Consider the following 26,843-nt stretch of genomic DNA (forward strand, 5'->3'; position numbering starts at 1 on the left):
ATCACCTAACGTTGGCTGTACTTCAAAGCTTGCTGAAGACCTGATTGATAGACTTGGGAGTTAAAGCAAATATTGCTTTTCAAAGAGGAGAAGGTAGTCCGATGCTGTGTTTCAAACAGTAATGGGATCGTTAACTTTCTCAATCAATCAATACACATTTATTAAGCGCCTACTGGCAGCTAGGTGGAAGTGGAGAGAGTACCAGGCCTGGAGTCAGGAAGACTCATCATCCTGAGTTCAAATGTGGCCTCAGACACTTACAAGCTGTGTGACCCTGGCCAAGTCACTTAACCCTGTTTGCATCAGTTTCCTCATTTATAAAATGACATAGAGAAGGAAATGGCAAACCACTCTACTCTCTTTGCTGAGAAAATGGGGTCAAGAAGAGTCAGACACGACTTAACAACAACAAAATGTGACAGGCACCGTTAAGATTTTTGAGAGATAGAGTGGGATAAGACGAGGCCCCTCCAGGGAAAACGCGTGGGAGCAGATGACTAGAAAGAGCAAAAGTCGCACAGATATGCGGACAAGGACATTCCTCTTCTAGCCAGGTGGAGACAGCTTGGGAAGAGTCTTCCGCAACGCTGGGGACAATGCCCGCACCTAAGATGGCGGCCTAGCGCGGGCGGAGAGCGCTTTCAGCCCTCCCTGAGGCCGTGCCCGTACTTAAGATGGCAGCCATGGCGGGACTCCACCTCGGTACCTTCCCAAGGAAGTGCCCGTTCTCAAGATGGCGGCCGCGGACTACGGTGGCAATTCTGCCGCTGGGCTTCAGCCCGGCGACGCGGCATCCGGGTAGGGGCGGGCGGAGGAGCCCGCAGGGGAGGGCAGAGGCGGGGCGGGGCGGGGCGGGACAGGACAGTGCGGGGCAGCTGATGTGTCTGTCGGCTCCGTGGCACCGGCTAGCCCCATCCTTTCCCCGTCTCGTCTCGGACTCTACCCTTTCCTCCCGGAGACGTCATGAGATCCCCGGCGGGCCGCCTCTCCGACAGTGAGTCCGAGGATGCGTTGCACAGCACCCCCTTACTGCAGAAACCCCCTCGGGGTAGCCCAGGTGAGCGGGGCTGCAAGGCCGGGGGGAGACCCGACCAGAGCCCCTCTCCTCAACCGGGATGGGACGAAGGGAGGGCCGGGAGGAGAGGATGGAGGGGGGCTGCAGGGGCCCCTTCTCCCACGGAGTCCCACACACCCCGCTTTACCTCCGCCCCCCCCCACCTCCTATCCCAGAACGCGCCCCAGCCTCGAGGGTGGCTCCCTGGACAGAGAGGGACCGGAGCTGCAGGACCTGAACTTGACCGCTGCCCCCTTTTCCCCCCAGTCCTTGCTGGGATGGACGTGGGGCTGGCCTTGCCACCCCCTGGTGCAGGACAGGTACAGGGCAGGCACTACGCCCCAGAGAGCTCCGTTGGACCCTGAGATTCAGTCTGTTTCCTTGCCGGGTGACCGAGTTGGAAGCCCTGTCCCCAGGCACTTGGAGTAGTCTCGTGACCCAAGGGTAGAATCTGTTGTTGCTCTTCTTCCCTTTCCTATCACCAAAAGGATGATTGTGGTCAGGCAGCTGTTTTTTGGGGTGTTTGTGTTTTTTTGGGGGGGAGGGAGGATATAGTGATACATTTGAGCGCTTAAAGTTTGGGGGAGGGGCATATATAAATGTACTACATACATTCAGGCAATTTTAATTCTTCAAAATCGTGGGGAAATGTATGCTATAATGTTGCTGCATTTTGAGTTGATGTAGTGGAGCTCTCAAAGATTTTCTAAAGATTTCATTCCGCCCTCCTGCAACAGCCTGTGACTAAAGTAAAGAAGCAGCTCTCTGAAACTAGGTGCATGACCTCTGCCAACTCTCTAAAAGGCCTGCCTCGGTGTACCCAGCTATAAAATGAGGACCATAATGGCAGCTATCTCCTAGGTTTGTTTTGAGGATCAAAAGAGATAACAGTTGTAAAGGACTTGCCACAGTGAGTGGCACAAATAAGATGCCATTTAAATGCTGGCTATTGTCATCAGCAGGCAGCTAAGTGGTAAATTGGATAGAGGCTTACTAGCTGTGTGACCCTGGGAAAGTCACTTAACCCTGTTTGTCTCAGATCTCTCATCTGTAAAATGAGCCAGAGAAGGAAATGGAAAACCACTTCAGGATCTTTGCCAAGAAAACTCCAACTGAGGTTGGAGTCAGCCACAACTGAACAACAGTCGTCATCATCAGTTCAGTTTCCTGCACACTAGCTAAGTGACCTTAATCAAGTCACTGTGACCTCCAAAAGTAAAAGCAGGAAGTAAAGGGAAAAGGAAAAAGAGGATAGAATACAACCAAAGCTAAGAAGTAGAAAGCAAAGAGACATATGATGACAAATACTAGTTGTTTAGTGTGTGAAACCCACTTGGGGTTTTCTTGGCAAAGATATTGGAGTGGTTTGCCATTTCCTTCATCCAGATGAGGAATTAAGGCAAACAGGTTCAAATGAGTTGCCCAGAGGCAAACAGCTAGTAAGTTTCTGAGGCTAGATTTAAACTCAGGTCCTCCTGACTGCAGGGCTGGCACTCTATTGAGCCACCTAGCTGCCCTGCACACATGCTACGGTACCACAATTCTATTGCCATTTGGTGATACTTATGGTTTAAATTGCTTATCCTTTTGTTATCTAACATAATATCTATGGAGCTTTCTTAGCCTTGCCACCCTGGTCCTTTCTCACAGATTAAGGAATAGGTTACCAGCAGGTTCCATGCAACTCACTTAAGTTTTTACAGTAGCACCCTTTCTCTCCAGAATTCTGTCATCTGGCAACCTGACCTATACGTAACACAAGGATCTAGGGTATAAGGCAAAAAGAAGGCCTGTGAGCTGTCAAAATAAATACTACCACATTCTTGGAGTGGCTTTTATGCAGAACCTGTTTTCTTATTAGATCAGAAGTGGTACACGTCATCTGTGAATGCTGAGCAAGATTTTGAAAATTGTTTCTGTTCCTTGGTAATGACAGGTGACCGAGAGAGACTTTGGGCCATCACTGTAATTTATTGTTTGTTCAACAGACATAAAGTGCCCATCCCACAGAGCACTAGGCTTGAAGAAGGGAGAAAAACCTTCTGCCTTCAGGGAGCTGATAGTCTAGTAGGTAAAAAGAAACAAGCACAAGTGACCATGATACAAAAACTTTGTGGTAAGCACAATAGAGTTACAAAACAAAATGCAGTGTGTGTTACTTGGATGAAAATCATTGAGGGATTGAGGATGCAGGAAAGGCTCTGTGGACAAGGTAGCATTTGAATTAGAATATGTAGAAAATTAAGTACATGACAAAGTGGGCATGAATTTCAGACACAGAAGATGTGAACAAAAGCACCATGTCACATAAGCTGTTCAGAAATTAGAAAGCAGATCAGTTTGTCTGTAATGTAGAAGAGAGTAATATAAGATGAGAAAGAGAGAGGTCAGACTGTAAAGTGGACTGAAGAGAAGTTTTGCCTTTACTTGGTAGACAACAGGAAGTCACCAAAGATTTCTGGGTGGAGACATAAGATTTATGGATAGGAAAGATTGTTGTGGCATCAATATGGAGGGAATGGGTCAGGGAGCAAATAAACGCTAGATATTGACAACCTTTCTTCACTAAGTTTTGTAGTGAAGATGAGAAGAGATATACTAGAATAAGAGAAGGCTTCTTTAGTGTTGGGGAGACCTAAGCATGCTGTCATGTGGAAGATACAAGAGAGCAGTGGAGAGGCACAGATGGAGGAATTAATCATAGTAAGGAATAGGGGTACCCCATTTCCATGACTATAGAGGACAAGAGTAAGTAATTATGCTAAGAAGTTTTGAGAAACAATAAATGTTTCATGAATCGAATGAAAGTAGAGAATATGAGTGTTCATGTATTAAACATAATTCAATAATATTTTTAATGACTTTCAGTCATCAAGGAAATGTGAACTTTTTAAATGAATTTTAAAATTGTATCCATAATAAATATTCTGCTTTTTATTAGTTATTCATTTGCTAAACATAAATATGCATTTATTAATATTAGTTATTCATTCTTCTCTCCCCTGCTAGTAAATTCTTAAAGGGCTGACTCTTGTTCTTTTTTGTAACCATCCTTATAGTCTAGCACAGTGCCTTATATATGGCTGGTGCTCAGTAAATGTTTGTTGAATTTTTTAAAAAGTTAAATTAATAACAAAAACAATATCCAAATAAAGTTTTAAAAGTGAGATCATACATAGAACCATTGTCTCCAAATTCTTTGCAATTTATCTTTAAATGTATTTACTTTAAACAAAATAACATGTATTTGTATCATAAGCAGGATTTGATCCCAAGTTTTCCCACCTTAATGGCTGCACTATGTCATACTATCTCTCTGTTGTAGTTCCTAATACTTTGTCCCGATTAATGCAGCCAAGAATTAATGGCATCCACATCACACTCCTAAGAGAGGACAAGGTGGGTAGTAGATCCCTGCTCTGCCGTTTACTACCAGTGTGACCTTGGGCAAGTCACCTAACCTCATGAAGCCTGATTTTCTTCATGTATGGACTAGATGATTTCTAAAGTCTTTGAATCTATGGAATCAATAGATGAAGAACTAACCTTGTAAATCCTGTCTTTGACACACCCTGGATGTGAGAAAGATAGGCAGGTCATTTAACCTCTCAGTGCCACAGCCAACTCTCTAAAGGCCTGTCTGTCTTAGTAGAGTTTCTTCCCCAGGAACTCTCAGCACAGATGAAATCACAGATCTAAAGAAAAAAAATTTTTTTATTACATTCCCGTAGGGCCTAGAAATATATAATGCTCTGCCTAGTAGAAATAGAGTTGAATTAAATATCACATATAAAATACAATAAAGTTTATTTAAATATTAAAATTAAATATATATTCCTGACATGTCATGATACTATAAAATGGTTTGTGTTTTGTTTTGTTGTTTGTAAATAATGGAATTATGCTTTATTTTAAAATTATTTTGGATGCACTCATGTTTGGTATTTTAGATATCTTATGCTTAACAGTACTTCTACTCATTTTTTGTTTCAGTTCCTGTATGCTGTTCCACTCGTTACAACTTAGCAGTAATAGCCTTTTTTGGATTCTTCATCCTCTATGCCTTACGTGTGAATCTAAGTGTAGCATTAGTAGATATGGTATATTCAAATAAAAGTATGGAGAGAAACATAACTTCTGAGGCATGCCCAGAACATTCTGCTCCCATAGAAGACTTTCACAATCGAACGGTAGGTGTTTAGCTCTTTAAGTAAAAAAAAAAATAAGTAGTTTTGCTAAATAACCTTAAAGCAGAATAGCCATTGTCAGGAATAAGTGCAATTTTGGGGCAAAAAGCTAAGCACGATTTTGAAATAGTGTTTCTTTTTCACCCGCAAGTCCCATAAGAGTTGTCACCTTCAGGTTTTACCTTCTAGATCACCTGTCTGATGTAGCAGATGGAAACCCTTGGGTAGCAAATCCTCCACTGACAGTTTTAGTTTGATACTATTTTTAACATAGCCTAAAAATAACTTCTGGTACTTTGCTATAGTACACATTGATCTGTTTGAAAAGCATTTACATAGTTCCACTCCAGATATGTCCAAGGAGATAAATATTGGCAACATCACCTTTTTTTTCTTCTTCTTCTTTTTGGCTAGGCAGTGGGGTTAAGTGACTTGCCCAGGGTCACATAGCTAGTAAGTGTCAAGTGTCTGAGGTCAGATTTTCACTCAGGTACTCCTGACTCCAAGGCTGGAGCTCTATGCACTGTGCCACCTAGCTGTCCCTAAGCAACAATCACCTTTTAAAAGGAATATTATTTAATATTTGATTTGTTGTTGTTGTTGTCGTTGCTAATACTACTATTTCCAGGACAGCTGGTGTATTATCACATCAGCTTTCTGTGCTCTGCAATTAGTTTATGTACTATGACTTGTTTATGGAGACGCACCAGTCTGCAGATCAGAAATCAAAACCTTGGACCATCTAGGAGAAAAATTTTCTCCACACTTGAACATGCCTATGCGCAATTGGGCAACAGGTACATGTCTAAATACTGTTGAAGTGGGAATTGATAAGTGAACGCCAAATAGTTTTATAAACTATTGAAAAAAATAATTTTATTGTATTTTCTTTGTTACAAGAATCAGGTTACAGGTACAAGTAGAAGAGATTGATGACCTTGTTTTTATTCTAATATTTGTTTGTTTTCATCCATCTGGTGATTTTATTTCTTTGTAAAAATCAAAAGAGTTTTGTAATTTTTATAGAATCAAAAAGATAGGCTTAAGAATAGTCAGCCAGTCAGTAAATATTTATTAAGCGCCTATCACAGGCCAGGCAGTGTGTTAAGTGCTAATGATACATAGCAAGACAAAAGACATTCCCTGCTCTCAAGGAGCTCACAGTCTAATGGGGGAGAGGACATGCCAACAGCTACGTACAAATAAGATGTGTACAGAATAAATTGGAAATAATCAGCAGTGTGAAGGCACAAGAATCAAGGGGAAATGGGAAACGCTTCTTATAGAAGGCAGGATTTTAGCTGGGACTTGAAGGATGCTAGAGAACCTAGGAGGCAGAGCTAGGCAGGCATGGAGGACAACCACTGAAAATGTCTGAAATCAGGATATGGAACATCTCGTTCAAGAAATAGCAAGGATGGAGCAGCTAAATGGCACAGTGGATAGAGCTCCGGCCTTGGAGTCAGGAGGACCCGAGTTCAAATTCGGCATCAGACACTTGACATTTACTAGCTGTGTGACCCTAGGCCAGTCACTTAAGCCTGATTGCCTCACCAAAAACAAATAAAAAGAAATAGCAAGGAGACCAGTGTCCCTGGGTCACAGTGTTGGGGGAGGAGGGAAATGGAGTGGTTATTTGCAAAACAAAATGTTGTATGAAACCCAAGATGTGGAGGGTGGTTACTAAAAAAAAAAAATTAGTAAAGGTGGGCCTGACATTTTAGCTGAGCTTTAAAGCATACATAAGAATTTTAAAAATGAAGAAGAAAAGACATTAAGGGCATAACAACATGACTAAAGTCATGGAACTGGAAAGTACAAGAGGTACTGAAGACGGAAAGTTTTGTTGGCTAGAATGCATAGTGTCTGGAAAGGAATCATAAGATAAGGCTGGAAAGGTGGAGTAGTATCTGGTTTTGAAGGGCCTTGAACGTCAAAAGTTTAAACTTTACTGGAGGGTTTTTTCTTTGATTTTAATCTAAATTTAAAGAAAATTAAGGCAGCTCCAAAGAAAGGTAGAGTAGAGGGATGAAAGAATGACGGCAGTCAGATTTGTTAAGCAATTTCAATAGTCATGGCCAATGGGAATGAGGACCTATTACTAGAGTTGTTGCAATGGGAATAGAGAGACCAGGGCACAGAGGTGAGAAGGATTATCATAGAATCTCATAGTTGAAGGGGAACTCAGAGGTCTTCTGGCTTGACCCTACAGCATCTCTAACAAGTTAATGACATTTAGTCTCTGCCTGAAGGCCTTCAGTCATGGGAGAACTCACTGCCTCCCAAGGCATCCCATTTCTCTTTTGAATAGCTCTGTTTTTCCTTAAGCTGAGTGGAAATTCTACAGTTTCCACTTAATTGTTTAAATTCAGTTCAATTGTTTAAATTCACTGTGACTGCTGTGTTCCTCTGGCACTGGGTAAAGAAAAATAAAAACTAATAGCTCCTTCTTTCTAGAAGCTTAATGTGGGGAATTAATCAATAAGCATTTGTTAAGCACCCACTGTATACTGGGCACTGTGCTAGGTACACATAAAATAAAGATAAAATTTAGACAGTTCCTGCTTTCTATGGGCTTAAATTTTGCTGGAAGAGACATGCAACACTAGAGTGTGTGTATATGTGTGTGTGTGTGTGTGTGTGTGTGTGTTTATACACACACATACATATGTACAGGATTTGAACCCAGGTTATTTCTGACTTCAAGTTCAGTGCCCTATCCACTGGGCTCTAACAGAGAGTGGAACAAAGACAGTTTGGCTGGATCATAGCCTGTAGAAAGCTGAGTAATGTAAACCAAGGGAAGAGAAATAGACAGGGCCAAGTTATGACTGGTTTTAAAAGCCAAAGAGCCATAGGAACCAACTGAATTGAATAGGACAGCAATATGATGAGACTTGTGCTTAAGAAAAATTATGATTAGCATATGGAGGATAGATTGGAGTAGGGAGAGATTATACAAAATAAATCAACTAGAGAAGAGAAAAACTGCCCTGTATTTTGCCAAAGACTGTGTAATACAACATATATGTTACTTCTTATGCCTTTGCCACTTTAAAAGAGTAGTAGAACCTGGCACAACAAAGGTTTCTCCAACATGGACATGGATTTAGTTCTATGTCAAATTATATTTTTTGAAATTACCTGCTATAAAGTGCCAAAGGCAGCTAGGTGGCACAGTAGATAGAGTGCCAGGCTTGGAGCCAGGAAGACTCATCTTTGTGAGTTAAAATCTGGCCTCAAACACTTACTAGCTGTGTGACCCTGGGCAAGTCACTTAACCCTATTTGCTTCAGTTTCCTCATCTGTAAAATGAGCTGGAGAAAGAAATAGCAAACTACTTCATTATCTTTGCAAAGAAAGTCCCAAGTGGTGTCACAGAGAGTCAAGTATGACTGAAATGACTAAACAACAACAATAACAACCATAAAGTGCCACCCAAGTCCTGCATTTTTAATCGTGATCATTAGTACACAAATTGCTGATTTGTAACTTTATTTTTGTTACAAGATGGGGTTTGGGGGGGGATAATGGTAGTGAGGCAAATGAAAAGGAAGGAAATAAAAGATCATCATCGAAACTTTTCTAAGATACTCAGAAGAGACCAGAGAGAGATTCAGAGGAGCATACAGATAGCAGAACAATATTAGTACTGTTATGTAAAATTTAATGTATGTTAAAAGGAACAAGGATTTAGAGGTGAGGGAAACATGATAGTACTGCTGGAAAAAGGAGAAAAGAAAGGGATCATTGCAGTATTTTTTTAAATACAAAAGAGAAAAGAAGGAAGTTCAGAGGAAGACCAGACAGTAGGATAACTATTGATTTATTATATGCTTTTTAAAAAAAAAAAGAAAACTGTTCATGGTAGAGATTCCCAGTTTTCTGCATGATCTCTTTCTGTTCTTTACATATAGAAATGTTCATATTAATTGTTGTTTTTCAGGTTCATGAAAATAATGATGATAATATTAGCTAGCATTTACATAGTACTTTAACCTATATATATTTTATTCTCTCCTCACAACAGCCCTTTGAGGTTGAGGTGCTATTATTATCCACATTTTACAGATGAAGAAACTGAGGCTGAGAAATGTTATGTGATTTGCCCCGCATCAGACAGCTAGTATCTGAAGCAGGATTTGAACACAGGTCTTCATGAGTTGCTCTATGCACCATGACGCTAAGCTGCCCCACAATAACAAAAATGAAAATTATTAATAAAAAAATGAAGCTTCAAAAATAAAAGGAACAAGCACTACAGTAGTGGATATGTGATTTCACATATGATCCCCACTTGCTGGCCTTCTTTGTACAGGTAATATTCATGGTTGTTGAGGATTCTGAAGCCAAGCAAAATAATTTTAAATCCTCTTTCACCAGACAGTCCTCCAAATTCAGCTATCATTTAGCCCCCCTCTTTAACCTTCCTCCTCTCCCCAATTCTTCTCTTCTTCAGGCTAAATGTAACCAGTTCCTTGAGCTAATCCTCATGTGGCAGGTTTGATTCCTTCACAATCCTAGTAGTTGCCTTTCTTCGGACATGTTGTAATTATCAATATCCTTCCTAAATTCAGTACCCAAAACTCTGAGATTCAAGATGTTGTCCAACCAGGTCAGAGTCTAGTAAGACTTTTCCCTTACCTTATTTAGAATACTGTGCTTCCATTAATGAGATAGCATCAATAAGACTTTATAATCGATTGGATATGACTAGTGACAGAGTAGGAAGAGTCAGAAGAAACGGCCAGATTTCAAATTTAAAAGTCTGAGTGAATGGTGGTGCCACATATAGAAATAGGGAAGTCAGAAAGATCAAGTTTAGAAGTAGAAATAATGAGCTTGGTTTCAGATCTGTGGGATTTGATATGGCACTTGACCCAGCTGACTTGTAGGAAATAGAGATTTGTCTGTCATCTTCATAGAGGTGATAGTTGAAGCTGTGGGAGCGAATGATATTGCCAAAGGAGAGAGTGTGAATGTTTCAAAATCTTTATGTTTGGCTTTGGAATACAGATAAATTATACAGTCAGATGTATATAATATCCTGACATCTATTTCTGGTTTTAATCCAAAATCCAATTTGGTGGACAGATAACCACAGATAATCTACAAATTGAAATAGGCTGTGTACATATAATCCAAAAGTTGAATCCAAAAGTATAATTAAAATGTTGATATGCCTAGATGTGTGTGTGTATGCTGATATATCTATGATAAAGAAATTCTTGATAGATTTTCACATGTTAACCGAGTTAAACCAAACCTATTTGAGGTTTAAAAATTAAGTGTTGAGCTCCCCCCCAAAATTAAATAAAATTCTTGCCTACTGTGAGTTGACAATATAATTCACCTGAATTATTTATATAATTTGGGGGGCAACTAGATGGTGCAGTGGATAGAGTGTTGGGCATGAAGTCAGGAAGACATCGGATACTTACTAGTTGTGTGACCCTGGGCAAGTCACTTAACCCTGTGTATCTCAATTTCCTCATCTGTAAAATGAGCTGGAGAGGAAAATGACAAACCACTCCAGTATCTGTACCAAGAAAATCCCAAATGGGGTCACAAAGACTAGGACGCAGCTGAAATGATTGAACAACAGCAATATATTATTTGATGCCAGGATAATTAAAGTGTCTCTACACTTGTTCTAAAGTTGACAGGAATGTCAACCTAAAGAGAATTTTCAATATTCTGAATAAAACATATGAAGCTTTTTGTTCTAAGAGACTTCTTTGTCTCATAAGTTATAAAACACCTTCAGCTGATCAGATTGTTCTCTTTATCCTAAGGTGTTCCATAAAACAGCCATCTTTCCTGATGCTTGGAGATTTTAGCTCCCTGTATATCAATATGATTCCTTCAGACTGTATTCCTGGAGCTCATGTAGTCACATTAGCTATCAAAAACTTCTCATTTCTTAACTGTCACGTAGATTAAAATAGTGGACAAAGATGATTAATTTTGTAGTGAAAAATAAGTTCTTGAAGTCAGATACTGAAATAATTTTTATTGCTGTGTTCTAGGGAAAGAAATATCATTGGAATGCAGAAACTCAGGGATGGATTCTTGGCTCCTTTTTTTATGGCTATGTCATCACTCAGATTCCTGGTGGATATGCTGCCAGTAAAGTGGGTGGAAAGCTGCTTTTGGGATTTGGAATACTTGGTACCTCTTTGCTCACATTATTGACCCCCATTGCTGCAGATTTAGGAGTGGGCTTTCTCATTGCAGTCCGAGCCCTAGAAGGACTAGGAGAGGTAAGTTAGTTATCATTGCTTCATTCTTCATCCTGATTCTCTCTTAAGTCTGAAGATTCCAGTTCAAGGGTGGGGTCAGCATCCTTTTGAGGTAAAATGGCCATTTTTTTTGTAGTATTTAGAGTATAACTTTTTAAAAAATATTATTACATGTACTTTACAATTAACACCAGAGATTGCTTTCCCAACCTCATCTATACTGATGAACAATTTCTATTTGAAATTCCATTTGTACTATTAAGTTTTATATTTATTAAGCAACTCAGACCCTAAACAGAGACTTGAATCTTTTGTGAAAGTAGAATCACTACTGCTGTTTTTTTTTTATCAATTCTTTCTTTCCTTTTCCTATTTCTTTTGTCTTTTTTCATTTAAATTCTTCATGTCTTTCTTTTTTAGAGACATTTCATACAGGTATTTGGAGGGATTTGGGGGAGAGCCCAAGCAAGTCACTGCTTTTATTCTGCCATCTTGGCTTTCTTCATCTCTTTCCTCCCTCTTCCGTTTGTCTTAAACATTCTGTAGTCTCCTCTTTTACAAATTTTTGTGCCTTTGGGAAATGTGCCATTCTAGTTGCAGATAATGATGGAACAACTAGGTGGTGAAGTGGACAGAGTGTCAGGGCTGGGGTCAGAAAGAACTGAGTTAGAATCTGACATCAGACACTAACTAGCTTTGTGACCCTGGGCAAGTCGTATAACCCTGTTTGCCTCCATTTTCTCATTTGTAAAATGAGGTGGAGAAGGAAATGGAAAAACCACTCCAGTGTCTTTGCCAAGAAAACCCCAAATGGGGTCATGGAGAGTCAGACACACTGAAGTGACTCAACAACAGTAAGTTGCAGATAATAATTAGATGTCTCCAAAAGGCCTTCCTTATAATGTAAAGATATAGCCTAGGAACTAGAGGGAGAGCCCTGAGGAACTCCGATAACCTTGTCCCATTTGCTATAAGTTTATCATATTAGTTTATTGATAGTCAAACCATTAAATATCTACTATGTGCCAGGCATTAGGCTAAGCACTGGGTATACAAAGACATAAAAGTAAAACAGTCCTTGCCTTCAAGGAGCTTATGTTCTAGTGGCAAAGAAAACATATACATGTATAAGGAGGAGGAAGGGAAAGGGAGATTAAGGAAAGGAGTCCAAGTCGGGTACCCTGGTGTAGGCCCTATGTTCCGGTCAGTTAGAGGGGAAGGAGGGCAGCATGAGAGTTCTAGGACAGAACTCTTCTGCCTTCAATCCTAGCAATTCATTGTTTGGGCCTAAAGATGTCACCATACAGGTATAGATAAGCTTACTCATTTATTTTGGTTAGACTTGTGTCTGTGAACATAAAGAGTTACATACAGTTACAGTTGCCTCTGCTAGAGATAAAGAATTTCACTGTTGTATGGGGCTGTATATCCAAAGCCAAACTTGTATTGCTTTTAGAAAAGAAAAAGCATTGCCTTTTTAAAAACTAGAAATTTACTTGAACTTTAAGTTATGATTAATGAGCTCTCGTGAATCTACTAATTATCATATTTTAGGAGAAGCCCTAAACTAGAAGTCTCATTCCAGTAGTAGAGAACAGTATTTCCCAAGAGAGACCTTTTTTTTTTTTTGGTGAGGCTGTCAGGGTTAAGTGACTTGCCCAGGGTCACATAGCTAGTAAATGTTAAGTGTCTGAGGCTGGATTTGAACTCAGGTCCTCCTGACTCCAAGGCCGAGCTCTATTCACTGTGCCACCTAGCTGTCCCCCAAAAGAGACTCTAAATTGGTCATATTGTAAAAGATGAAAAAAATTGAACCACTTAATATTGTGCAAGTTAATTATCTGTACTCTGGTTGTGCTTTTGCCCTTATTTATCTCTGCTCTTTTAGTGTCTAGATGTACAATTTATTTCACACTATTCTATATAGCACTCTTATTTTATATATCCTTATTCTTGACACTTCTATTCCTGTGTCACCTGGTCTTCATTTCCCTTATCAATCCTTTTCTGTGCTTCATCTTCTCATTTTGATGACTGGGCAATAAGAGGTTAAGTAAATATACTTTCTCTTACTATTCTTTTTATAAGTGACAATAACACAGGATGTCCCCAAAGTCTTAGTGCAATTTTAAGCTACTAAATCTTAAGCACCCAGTAGTTCATACTTATTTAGCACTTTAAGATTTAGAGCTTTGCTCACAGTAGCGCTATGGGGTGGGAAGTGTCAGTATTATCCTCATTTTACAAATGAAGAAACTGAGGCTCCCAAAAGTCACACCATAAGCATTAGTGTAGAACTTGAGCCCAGAATTTATTGCTGTAAGATATATATTCTTCACTACACCCTCGTCACCTAAAGCACTTACACATAAAGCAATTGCTCAGGGTGCTTTGGTGCTTTAGGTAGATTGGCTTACTTCCTTGGTAGTGGTGGTGGTTGTGAGGATGGCAGGCCCATTGCCCACAAGAATTGCTCCCCTAGGTGATGACTGTTGAGCTACATTAGAAGAGAGCCAGTGGTCTGGGAGGACACTATACTTCTCTAGGAAGTTACTGACTGTAAGAAAATGTGTATGTGTGTGTGTGTGTGTAATTTTTTTAAAAAAGTTTGTAGCAGTATTATTTGTCATAACCAAAACTGGAAACCAAAATATGTACCCAAAGATTGGGGAATGATATGTGAATGAAATAGAATCTTACAGCTCCATAAGCAATTATAAATATGTAGAATGCAGAGAAACATGAAAAGATTTTTGCCAGTTGTCACTTAATCTTCCTGGGACTCAGTTTCCTTGTCTATAAAATAAGGAAATTTAACTAAATGACCTCTTAAGTTCTGTTACAGCTCTAATTCATTGAACCTCTGTGAACACATATGAAGTGAGACAGAATGAAGAAAGGAGAACAATATACTTGTTGACTTCAAACTCTAACAAAATCAACAGGTAGAGGCAACAAAAGTGGTCAAGAACAGTAGGCTGTGTTAGTACTTCTTAATCAATTTAACTAGCTAGTGCCAATAAGCCAAAACAAATCGGAAACAGGTTTTATTATATTCAAGAGTGTGGCATCCTCTACCAGCAGTTGATGGGGAATGTGTCATTCACAACTTAGCAAGGAATATTTATACATTACATGAAACAAAAGAAAGACTTTCTTCATTAAAATGTGGTGGTCAGACAAGGATCAATATCTGGCAATTAGTGATAACAAGACTAGAGAATAGAGATTAGGGCTGGATATGTAAATCTGGGAGGCATTGGTAATTAAATCGACATAAACTGAAGAGTTTTCATGACATCCACCCCCAGCTGCTCTCTTCTTTCTCCTAAAATTACCTGATATTTATTTTGTATATGCTCACATATGTGTATTGTCTCCCCCAGCTGGATTTTAATAGCTGATATTTATATAGTGTTTACTATGTGCCCAGCACCATGGCATTTACACAGCCTTTATTATCTCAAAGTCTTTGACTCAGTTCTGTATATATGACTGTGTTCAAGAGGCAGCAAGGTGCTACAGCAAATAGTAGTGAATAGAGCATGGGAGCTGGAGTCAGAAAACCTGAATTCAGATTCAGCATCAGACACTTACTGGCAAGTCATTTAACCTCTTTGCCCCAGTTTCCTCATCTCTGAAATGGGGTTAATCACAGCCCCTAACTCTCAGGGTTGTGAGGATCAAATGAGATATTTGCAAAAAGCATTTAGCACAGTGCCTGACACATAGTGGGCACTATTTAAATGCCTGTTCCCTTCCTACTTCTCTAATAAATGTTTTTTATTCATTCATTCATTTTATTCATTCATTCAGTGGATACTTAATAAATGTTGGGTTTTTAGGCCATATGCCAGTGAACATCTTTTTGCCATAACTTAGACAAACACCCTGACTCTCTTAACAGTTATATGCTTCACATCATACAAGTACAAAATGGGATTTTGTGTAAATCTCTAGTAAAACACCACACAGAATTTGAGAGTTTGAAGGGCCCTTAGTGACCAACTAATCAAACCCATCCTCAAAAAGGGTTCTCCACTATAGGATACCTGACAAGTAGTCAGCCAACTTCTGCTTGAAGGCTTTAAGTCAGGGAGGATCCACCAGCTCCCAAGGTAGCCTGTCATCCTTTTGGACAGCTCTGACTGTTAGCGCCTAAATTCACCTCTTTGTAGCCTTCGTGCATTGCTTCTGGTTCTAGGCTACATAGGAGAAATGTACTCATTCTTCCAGTTGTATTAAAACTGAGATACTGTTTAAATTGATCAGTTTTTTATTTTAAAAAATAGTCGTAGTAACTACTTTCACACTTAGTGATAGCTAGCCCTTACATAGTGCTTTAAGATTTTCAGCATTTTTTATCATTACAGCAACCTGGAGGTGGGTGCTATTATTATCCCCATTTTAAAGTTGAAGAAAATTGAGTCAAACAGATTAAGTGGCTTGCCCAGAATCACACAACTAGTAAGTGCCAGAGGCTGGGTTTGAACTCAAGTCTTCCTGTCTCTAGAACTCAAGTCTTCCTGTCTCTAGGCCCAGCACACTTTCCACTGCATTGCCTTTGGTAAGTAATTGATTATGTAAGTATACTTGGAGAGAATGCACTGGAACCTAGTCTATGCCAGATTTCTAGGAAAAAATGAGTTGAAATGAGCCTTTTCTTCCAAGCTGTTGAGGTAGATTTAATTGCTAGATTAACAAAAGGACTGCATTCTATGGTAATTCCACTAACAACGTAAGATGTATTTCATGGTATTGAACTCAAGGATGACGTAGTGAGAATCTAATCTAATTGTTATTTCAAGAATTTCTTGAGTAGCAAGTTTGCAATAATATTTGTGACTAATAATTATTAAGGGGATACAAACAAAATATCTTTGTATTTCATCCAGATTTTCTTTTTACTGTCCAGGGTGTTACATTTCCTGCTATGCATGCTATGTGGTCCTCTTGGGCTCCTCCTCTTGAAAGAAGCAAACTTCTTAGTATTTCGTATGCAGGTAAGATAATTAAATTCCCTTTTAAGAAGTGTATCTAAACACAGATTTTTTTTGGACATATAGGGATTTATTGACTATGTATAATTGTTACAAAGGGGTTCCTCCCCCTGCTCCCCTCCCCACAGCAGGAGGAAGGAGAGAAAATCAGTGTTTGTTAGTTGGGGGAAGGGTAAGAAGGAGGGGAGGTATATGTCTAAAACACATAGCATGATTTTCCCCTGCCTGTTTATGCAGTTTTTCTCTGTATTTAGATACTTAGATGCTGTTATATCTTAAACAAGTGGTTCACAGATTTTTTGGTCTCAGGACCCCTTTACACAGCTTAAAAATTATTGAGGATCCCACAGAACTTTTGCTTTATATGGGTTATATCTATCAATATTTTACTATATTAGAAGTCAAGACTCAAAATTTTTAAAAATTATTGTTTTAAATAAATAAGTAAAAGTTTTGAAAGAGGCTTAGAGGTAGAGAACCTTCTGTTCTCTTAAGTTTTTAACCGTGCTACTTTTTTATCTACTTGTAAATTATCGTAGTAGACAGTATAAATTCAACTCTAAACCTATTTTCTGCCAAGCTTCTCTATCCAATTTTTTCAGTAGTTCTTGTTGAATAAAACATTCTTTCCCTAATGCGTGGTGTTCTTTAGGTTATCAAAGAACAGACTGCTTTATGCATTATTTTGCTTCATTGATTAGCATTTCTATTTTTTGTATAATAACAGACACCTTTGATAATTACTGCCTCATAATATAATTTGAGTTTTGGTAAAATGCCAAACTCCTTCATTCTTACTTTTTGCATTACTTTCTTAAATATTCTTGACATTCACCTCTTAGAACTGCTTTAGCTTTCTCACATGAGTTTTGGTATGTTGTATTACTCAACAAGGATTTTATTAAGCCACAAAATTTACTGGGCATTAGGTGAATCCAAAAAAGCAGACTTGTATTCATGCTAGTAAATAAAATAGAGACAAAAATCCACAACATATGAGTTAAACAAACTGTATCAATATAATCATACTAATAACAAAGACTATGATGTGAATATCTATAGGTACAAAGTACAATACTTAATTATGCCAAAAATCTTATAAAGCACATACATAGAAAGGCCACTTTCTAATATGTTAAAACATTTTATCTATTTCTCTTCTAATTCTCTAGATTTCCTCTTTTATGTTTTTTGTTGGTTTTATAGTTTTAAACCTTATGTTATCGGTTCATTCTACCTTTCATCTTCTATTTTGTTAATGTATATTTTCAAAGACATAGTTTTTCCATTGAAGACTGCTTTAGGTTTGGCAGAAAATGGTTTGGTTTTATACTATCTACCACAATAACGAGAAATTAACATACTTTGTAATGGGAACCACTGGAAACTTTCCCAAAAAATACAGGAGTAAAGCAAGAATCCTCCCTCTAACCCTCTATAATTTGACATAGAGTTATTGACATGCTAGCAAGAATAACAAGACAAGGAAAAAGTCTTATACCACAACTTGTTCAGCTGTTCACCAGTCCCCTCAATTTCCAACTCGTTGCCACCACAAAAAGAGTTGCTATGAATATTTTTGTACAAATAGGTCCTTTACCCTTTTCTTTGATTTCTTTGGGATACAGGCCTAGTAGTGGTTTTGCTGGGTCAAAGGGAATGCACAATATTATAGCCCTCTGGACATAGTTCCAAATTGTTCTCCAGAATGGTGGGACCAGTTCACAACTCCACCAACAATGTCCCAATTTTTCCACATCCCCTCCAGCATTGCCATTTTCCTCTTCTACCATGTTAATTAATGTGATAGGTGTGAGATGTCTCTCAAAGTTGCTTTAATGTACATTTTTCAAATCAGTAGAGATTTAGAACATTTTTTCATGTGATTATTAATAGCTTTGACTTCCTCTTCCAAAAACTCCCTGTTCATATCCCTTGACCATTTATCAGTTGAGGAATGGCTCTTATTTTTATAAATTTGGCTCACCTCCTTAATATACTTGAGAAATGAGGCCTTTATCAGAAAAATCTGCTGTAAAATTTTTTCCCCAGTTTTCTGTTCATTCAAAATTCACTGAAGGTGTTAACCGGCAATCATAATTAGAAGCAAAACTCCATAGTTCTTTCTCTAGATTTGGATAATATTTTCTATTATGAGCCTTTTGGAGATGTCTTAGATCCTTGCATTGCTGAGAAGAGCTAAGTCTATCAACATTAGTCATCGCACAGTGTGGCTTTTACTGTGTACCATGTTCTCCTGGTTCTGCTCACTTCACTCAGCATCAGTCCACACAGGTCTTTCCAGAGTTTTCTGAAGTCTGCCTGCTCATCATTTCTTATAGCACAATAGTATTCCATTACATTCATATACCACAACTTGTTCAGCCATTCCCCAATTGATGGACATCCCCTCAATTTCCAATTCTTTGCTACCGCAGAAAGAGCTGCTATAAATATTTTTGTACATGTGGATCCTTTTCCCGTTTTTATGATCTCTTTGGTATACAGCCCTAGAAGTGCTATTGCTAGGTCAAAGGGTATGCATAATTTTAAAGCCCTTTGGGCATAGTTCCAAATTGCTCTCCAAAATGGTTGGATCCGTTCACAACTCCACCAGCAATACATTAGTGTTCCAATTTTCCCACATCTTCTCCAACATTTATCATTTTCCTGTTTTGTCATGTTGGCCAATCTGATAGGTGTGATATGGTGCCTCAGAGCTGTTTTGATTTGCAATTCTGTAATCAGTAGTGATTTAGAGCATTTTTTCACACGACTATAGATAGCTTGAAATCTTCATCAGAAAACTGCCTGTTCATATCCTTTGACCATTTATCAGCTGGGAATGACTTTAAATCACTTTCATTGGTAGACAATGCAGAAACAAAGTCGGAGATGGCTCTTACATTTTTCATGCATTGTGCTAACTTTTTTCTCCAAACAGATGGCTTTTCCCAACCATGATCATTTACTCTTAACATAACTATAATGACTTTTTCTTGCCTAGGAGCACAGCTTGGAACAGTCATCTCACTTCCACTGTCTGGAATAATTTGTTTCCATATGAATTGGACTTATGTCTTCTACTTTTTTGGTAAGTTTATTCTAAATATGAATTTTTTTAAAAAAATTTAATAGAAGATGTATGTGGCATAGTACATAGAGGGATGGCTTTGGAATTACAGCACCTGAGTTCAAGTCCTATCTCTTACATAAAAGTAATGGCTGCGTGACCATGGGCAAGTCACTTAATCTCTCAGTGCCTCAGACAACTCTGATACTAGAAATTACAGACAGGTTGCAGATCTGTAGTGATGGAGGAAATTTTTGCACCAAATGTTCCCCATAGGTATGAATTAACAAATCCAAGCCTACTTCCCTTCACCAAAAAAAAAAAAGCAATATACACACCTTAAAATAGAGTGTGTCAGAAACTTCTAATTTGGTAAAAAGTTTGCCAAGTAGAATAGAAATTTTAACCTATTTAGTAAAATAGCCACCTACTAGAGGTAAAACAATTAAAAAAAACTCATAGGGAATTTGTTCTTCAGGTTACATCTCTTGAAATTATCTGATTAAAAAGTTGTGAGAGTTTTAAAATAATGATCTGAAATTAAAGGAAAACAAACCTACACCTCACTTTTCAGGTTTTAATCGTTAAGTGAGTGTCATTAGCAAAAATTATAGTAATAAAGACTCGTACAAAGTACTGCTATGTAATTCTTCTCCCTTATATTTTCAGTTCTTTTCCATCTCAAAGCTTTCTATTTGTTAAAATTCTAGTGGCAAAATTGTACACATTTTTCATTAATGAAGTTGTACCACAAATATTTCTATTCTGAGGCCTTAATATTTATATGTATAAGGATAAAAACAAGAAATATGTGTATAGTTAGTTACCTAGCATTAATTAAGCACCTACTCTGTGCCAGGCTTTGTGCTAATCCCTGGGAGTATGATAAAAGACTAAAAACAGCCCTTGCTCTTGGGAAGCTCATAGTCTAATGGGGAAGCTATCATGAAGACAACTGTGTACAAATAATCTATATACAGGATAATTTGTTGTAGTCTTAGATTAAGGAGCACTGGGAAAAGCTTCTTGCAGAAAGTGAGACTTTGTCTGAGACTTGAAGGAATCCATCAATGCCAGGAGGACAAGGCAAGTAGGAAGAGAATTCCAGTGATAGGGGACCGACAGTGAAGATGCCATGAGTCTGGAGATAGAGTGACCTGTGTGAGGAACTTCAAGGAGGCCAGTGTCACTAGATCACAGAGACTATGGAGGACCGTAAAGTATAATAAGCCTGGAAATGTACAATGGGGCTAGATTACAAGGGGCTTCAAAAGCCAGACAGAGGATTTTATATTTGATCCTAGAAGTAATAAGGAGCCACTGGATTTTATTGAATAGGGAGTTGATATAGTCACACCTGCATTTTAGGAAGACCAGTTTGATAGTTAAGTGGACATGGACTGTGACAGGGAGAGGTTTGAAACAGGGAGAACAACCAGCAAGCTGTTGCAGTAGTCCAGGCATGAGGTAATGAGGACCTGTACAAGAGTGCTAGCAATGTCAGAGAAGGCCCTGCCTACACAGGAGATGTTACAGAGGGAAAATCAACAAGCCTTGGCTACAGATTGGATATGGGAGGAGGAGGGGTCTAGAGTGAGGAGTCAAGGATGACTTCTGGGTGACTGGGTGGCTAGTAGTATCCTTAAAGTAATAGGGATGTTAAGAAGAGGGGAGAGTTTAGGGGGGAAAGATAAGTTCAGTTTTGAACATGTCGTGTTTAAGATTTCTGTGGGATATCCAGTTTGAGATGTCTAGTAGGCAGTTGGTGATGAGATGAGTTCAGCAGAAAAGTGTGGGCTGGATAAGTAGATTTGAGAATCATCAACATAGAAATGATTATTGAAATTAAGACAGCTGATAAGATCACCAAATACATAGTATAGATGGAGAAAAAACAGAGCCGTTGGGGACTCCCACTGTTAATATGTGTGACATGAATGAAGACCAGAAAAGAAAACAGGAGTGGCCAGAAAAGTAGGAGGAGATAGTGTAGATTAGAGGTTTCCAAACTTATTTGGCCTACCACCCCCTTTTCAAAAAAAAAAAGAAATTACTCAGCACCCCCTGGAAATCTACTTTCTTTAGCTCTTTAACAGTTAGTTTAATTTTTGTTTTTTGAAATTTGCATCATTTCAAAAAATAAAATATTTTTTAAATGATACATCTTAAATTTAATAACTTATTGTAAATTTGTGGGGTTTTTCCTGCATTAAAATTTTAATGATGCAATATTGCATCATGTAACCACATATTATTGTATTATAAACAAGTCATTACATGCACATATTCCTGCTGATGCCTCCTGGACTTCCCACCACACTCAACTGCCGACACTTGCTTGTTAAGACCTGTCAGTGGACTGACCACTGATCAGTTATAACTTGGATTTTGTGTGTTTGTTTGGAAAATAATGTATTCACTGCAGTTTTAACTCTGTTACACAACAGATGAAACATGTATGAACAGTTTTTCAAAAATTTCTTCTTTTCTCTTCTTTCCTTATGCTTCCACTGCCCTCTTATTTTTATTCAGCGCCCTCCAGTTGCACCTGAGGCTACTACTGGCCCCCCATGGTTCCAGTGCCCACCAAGAGGTGATATTGCCCACTTTGGGAACCTATCTCAGAATAGTGCCACACAGCTTAGAAAGAAGAAAGAATCAAGAAGAAGGGTCTTATCAATAATGTCAAAATCTGTAGAGAAGTCCAGTAAGATAAGGATTGAGAAAAAGCCATTAACTTTGGTGAATAAGTGATCATTAAAATCAGAAACCAGACTGCAAAAGTGTTAAAGAGAGTAAGAGGAAAGGAAATGAAGGTACCCACTGTAGATGACCTTCTCAAGGAGTTTAACTACAAAAGGGAGGAGAGATACATGACAAGAAGTAGCAGGGATAGATGGATCAAGTGAAGGTTTTTTGAGGATGGCAGAGATGTAGACACATTTGTAAGCATAGGGAAGCAGCACATAGACAAAAAGAGATTGAAGATTAGTGAGAAAGTAAGAATGATAGAGGGGGCAATCTATTAGAGCAGACAGGCTAAAATGGAATCACTTGTGCATATAAAGGAATGTGCTGTGGCAAGGAAAAGAGCCACCTCTTTATGTGAGACAAGGGTAAAGGAGGGGATAGTGACAGGAGCCATCTGAATGATGTGAAATGAAGAGCAGGGGAGAAGAGCTTTGCTAATGGCCTCATTTTTTTTTTTTTGGATCTAGGCAGTGGGGTTAAGTGACTTGCCTAGGGTCACACAGCTAGTAAGTGTTATGTGTCTGAGGCTGGATTTGAACTCAGGTCCTCCTGAATCCAGGGCCAGTGCTCTATCCCCTGTGCCACCTAGCTGCCCCCCCATTTTTTTTTCAGTGAAATATGAAGCAAGGTTCTGAGTTGAGAAGGTGAGGGTAGAAGAGCCATGTGAGGTTTGAGAATGGATGAAATGTTTTGGAAATCACTATTGTGCGTGGAATAGTGAATCCATTAGAGAAATGTAAAAAGATTGGCTTGCTGCAGTGATCCATGTGACATAAACTTGTACTGGACCTACTCAACACAGTTCCATGGTTTTCTCCAGCTTTCTTCATTTTAAAAAAGACAAAAACCAGAAGGTTTAGGTATAGTCTGAAAATTTTTTCAGGAAATCATTTTAGCTGACAGACTCTGTCCATCTAAGTCTTCCACCTGGAAACTCTTTCCCTTTTCTGTAACTGTTGTGGGAAATGATATGTTTCTAGAAATTAACCTCACAAAGAGACTGAGGGAAACATCTATGGAATACCAGCTATTCTGACACCATGGACTCAAGAATGAATGAAAAAAATATGTATTTACTGTGTGCTACCTGTAGTATGTAGAATTGCCCTCAAGGAGCTCACATTCTAATAAGGGTTTCATGTTGATAGTTTCAGTGATTAATGGTAATGTTTTGTGCAGTAGGTTGTTTTTTCATTACTTGAATAAATCCTTTTTATCCCTTTATACTAAATGTTTCACTATGCATATTTACGTATTTTAAACTTGCCTTTCAATTTTAAGGTGCTCTTGGAATACTTTGGTTCATTTTATGGATGTGGTTGGTTAGTGATAGACCAGAAACTCACAAGACTATCTCTGTGTCGGAAAAGGAATACATTCTTTGTTCTTTGAAAGATCAGGTATGGACTTTTAGCACGTTATTGTTTAACCATTCAAGAGGAAAGTAAGTTCTGGCTTTGTGTTTGCATCAATATTTCTATTAAAACCAACCTGAACAGGTGAAATAAAAGTTGTAAGTGTGGTTTTGTTGTCATATGTATTAAGGCAGCTGTCATTCGAATTATCAGAATCATATAAATTTATCGTAAATAGGAAATGAACTACAGCATAACTGAAAAGAAGCTTATTGACTAAATTCTAAATTTTTGTTCTTTTAAATTCTAACCTTAGATGATTGCCTGAAGTGTATTTGTTTATTTTATGCTGGTATTATTTAAATAAAAAGGAGTACACAAAAGGATGTGATGTATTCCATGAAGATTTTGTATCTGATCCTCTTGGAAAATTCTTTTAAAATCTCATTAACTTTGTAGCATTTATTTACTAGTAGAATATTGTCACTTGAGGGTACTGCTGGACAAGCCTTGTGAAGCTGATGTTATTAACAGAAGAAATTCTTTTTTACCTTGTTTGTTGTTCCCATCCTTGGTTTCAAAGAGGACCAGTGACATCACAAGGGTGGTATCTTAACTTGGGAATGAATTGGATTTATGTGAGGCAGAGTTGTGGTCTCTGATAAGTTTCACTCTTCCTTCCAGTCATCAAAGTCCAGTGGCAAAACAAAAGTCAGGACAACTGGCGATGATCAAAGATGTAATGGATAACCTTAGTCTTTCTAACTCAAGGTCATTTTTCTGGCCTCTGTCTTTCTGAGGCAAAACCCATTCAGTGACTAAGGTCTGGGCAAGAATCTAGACAAAAGATGGCCTAATTTACCAGCACAAAAAAGGGGAAGACCCTCAAAGTTTCTTGTTTGAACAGAAAATAATTACTATTTACTCCCATTCTAAGCCGTCGGTATCTAACCATGAGTCATAAAGGCTTAGGCTGCAGGCTATTGTTGACCTTTCAATGAAAATACTAGTGATGTGGGTGTAAAAGTGTGGTCAAGTAGCTCCTTTTGAAATACAGTGGGCAGTGAGCTGTCGGAAAGTGTGCTGAAGCAACACCCTAGTCCAGTCATGTAACCCTTCTAGACCTCTGTTTCTTTATTTGTCAAAGTAATTAGATTAAGTCTTGGTCTTGAAGAACAGATGATGAAGCACACTTTCTTCCTCTCAGGAGAGAAGCGGATTACTATATAGGTGAAAAACATTGCATATGCTGTCAGAAGTGATTTCTGTATCAGTTGATTTTGATTAACTGTTTTTATTACAAAGTAGGCTTCTGTAGCAAGTGAGGAAATTACTTTTATACAAAATTACTTTTATGTAAAACCAGGCATTAGTAATTTTTCCAAATTTAATTTAAGAAAAAAGTAAATGAAACTAGATAAATTTTAGCTCTCAACTTCTGTGTTTCCTCAATGGGAACATTTGAAAAAGTTACTTATACCCAAATTTTCTCATTATTATCCTCACTTAGACTTATGAAGAGTTGTGGTTTTTTTTAAATGTCTGAAGAATACATCTAACATATTAGGGTGTTTGTTCAGCCTATTTGCTTATGGGAATATGTATTTGGTATGACAATATTTACAAATAATAGGCTTTCTTCTCTCAAAATAACTTGTAGAGTAAAAATGCTAGTAGATATTATCACAAAGTTGGTCTCATCATTTTGCTGAGGATTTTACTAATTTGCATATAAGCACTAAACTAAAGATTTATGTAAGAGTTTAGTATTGTTATTCACCTCAGGACTGATCAAAAGGGAGACCAAAAGTTTCTATCCAGAAGAAGTATTTTCTATAGTCTTGATTAAGATGAAAGAAATTGCTGAAGCTTACCTTGGAAAGACTGTTACAAATGCTGTGGTCACAGTACCAGCCTGTTTTTTTTTTCCCTTGGAATTGAAATTGCTGGTGGAGTTATAACAGTTCTTATCAAATGTAATACCACCATCCCCCACCAAGCAGACACAGACCTTTATCACCTTTTCAGACAACCAGCCTGATGTGCCTATTCAGGTTTATGAAGGTGAGAGAGCAATGACAAAGGTTGTCCTGCTTGGCAAGTTTGAGCCCACAGGAATCCCCCTCAGCACCCAAGGGTGTTCCTCAGATTGAAGTAACATTTGACATTAATGCAAATGGCATCCTTAATAGTTCTGCTGTGGATAAGAGCACAGGCAAGGAGAACAACATCACCATAACCAATGATAAAGGTCATCTGAGCAAAGAAGACATTGAGCCATATGGTCCAAGAGGCTGAGAAATACAAGGCTGAAGATGAGAAGCAGAGAGACAAGGTGTCTTCCCAAGAATTGTTTTGAATCTTATGATTTCAACATGAAGACTACTGTAGAGGATGAAAAACTGCAAGGCAAAATTGGTAATGAAGACAAACAGAAGATCCTTGACAAATGTAATGAAATAATCAACTGGCTGGATGAGAACCAGGCTGCTAAGAAGGAAGAATTTGAGCATCAGCGGAAAGAACTGGAAAAGGACTGCCACCCCATCATTACTAAGCTGTACCAGAGTGCAGGAGGCATGCCTGGTGGGTTCCCAGGGGGTGGAGCAGCTCTATCTGGAGGTGCTTCTTCTGTAGCCACCATTGAAGAGGTTGACTAAACACACTACAACAAGTGGAAATACAATTCTTGTTCTGGAGAATAAAATCTATTTAAAATTGGCACCATAAATAATAATAATAATGGCTTATTTTCAAATATTGATGTGGATAAAATAATGCTTATGTTTTGAATTTTAGATTATTTTTTAAAACAGTGTCACTTTATATAGAGGAAAAGAATGCTGGGTTTGGAGTCAGGAAAACCTAGGTTCAAATCCTAATGTCAGCACTTGTCACCTTTATTACCTTGGGCAATTTACTTACCATTTGGGGACCTCAGTTTCCTTATCTATAAAACAAAGAAGTTAAACTAGATAACCCATAAGGCCCCTTTTAGATCTGAGTCCATGATCCTATGAACTTAAAATTAAGAGAAAGTAGACTATAATTTCCTTCAAACATGAAAGCCTTGAAATTTGCTTTTACTCTGTCCCAATCCTTGTAGACAATCTGGGCAGTAAATTCCGTACTTATAACCTCAGTGGAAATAAATGGTTGCTATTGTTAGTGGCTACTCTAC

At 38.4% G+C, this 26,843-nt stretch overlaps 1 protein-coding gene across 3 annotated transcripts in view; it reads left to right on the forward strand.

Annotated features, from left to right (window-relative positions):
* SLC17A5 (solute carrier family 17 member 5) overlaps positions 1–26,843 on the forward strand; it is a 69,472-nt gene that overhangs the window by 14,581 nt on the left and 28,048 nt on the right. Inside the window, exons 1-6 of one of the 3 annotated variants that reach the window (XM_078155282.1) lie at positions 831–1,057; positions 5,048–5,244; positions 11,271–11,504; positions 16,399–16,486; positions 19,491–19,577; positions 23,589–23,707. In XM_078155282.1, the coding sequence (XP_078011408.1) occupies positions 964–1,057; positions 5,048–5,244; positions 11,271–11,504; positions 16,399–16,486; positions 19,491–19,577; positions 23,589–23,707 (819 nt within the window). In that variant the 5' untranslated portion in view covers positions 831–963. Of the gene's footprint in view, positions 1–830; positions 1,058–5,047; positions 5,245–11,270; positions 11,505–16,398; positions 16,487–19,490; positions 19,578–23,588; positions 23,708–26,843 lie in introns of those variants that run through there. The other 2 variants (XM_021000151.1, XM_021000152.2) reach the window with 2 other exon arrangements.

The sequence above is a fragment of the Phascolarctos cinereus genome, unplaced genomic scaffold (assembly GCF_003287225.1).
Source record: "Phascolarctos cinereus isolate Bilbo 61053 unplaced genomic scaffold, phaCin_HiC Scaffold_5;HRSCAF=322, whole genome shotgun sequence".
NCBI lineage: Eukaryota > Metazoa > Chordata > Mammalia > Diprotodontia > Phascolarctidae > Phascolarctos > Phascolarctos cinereus.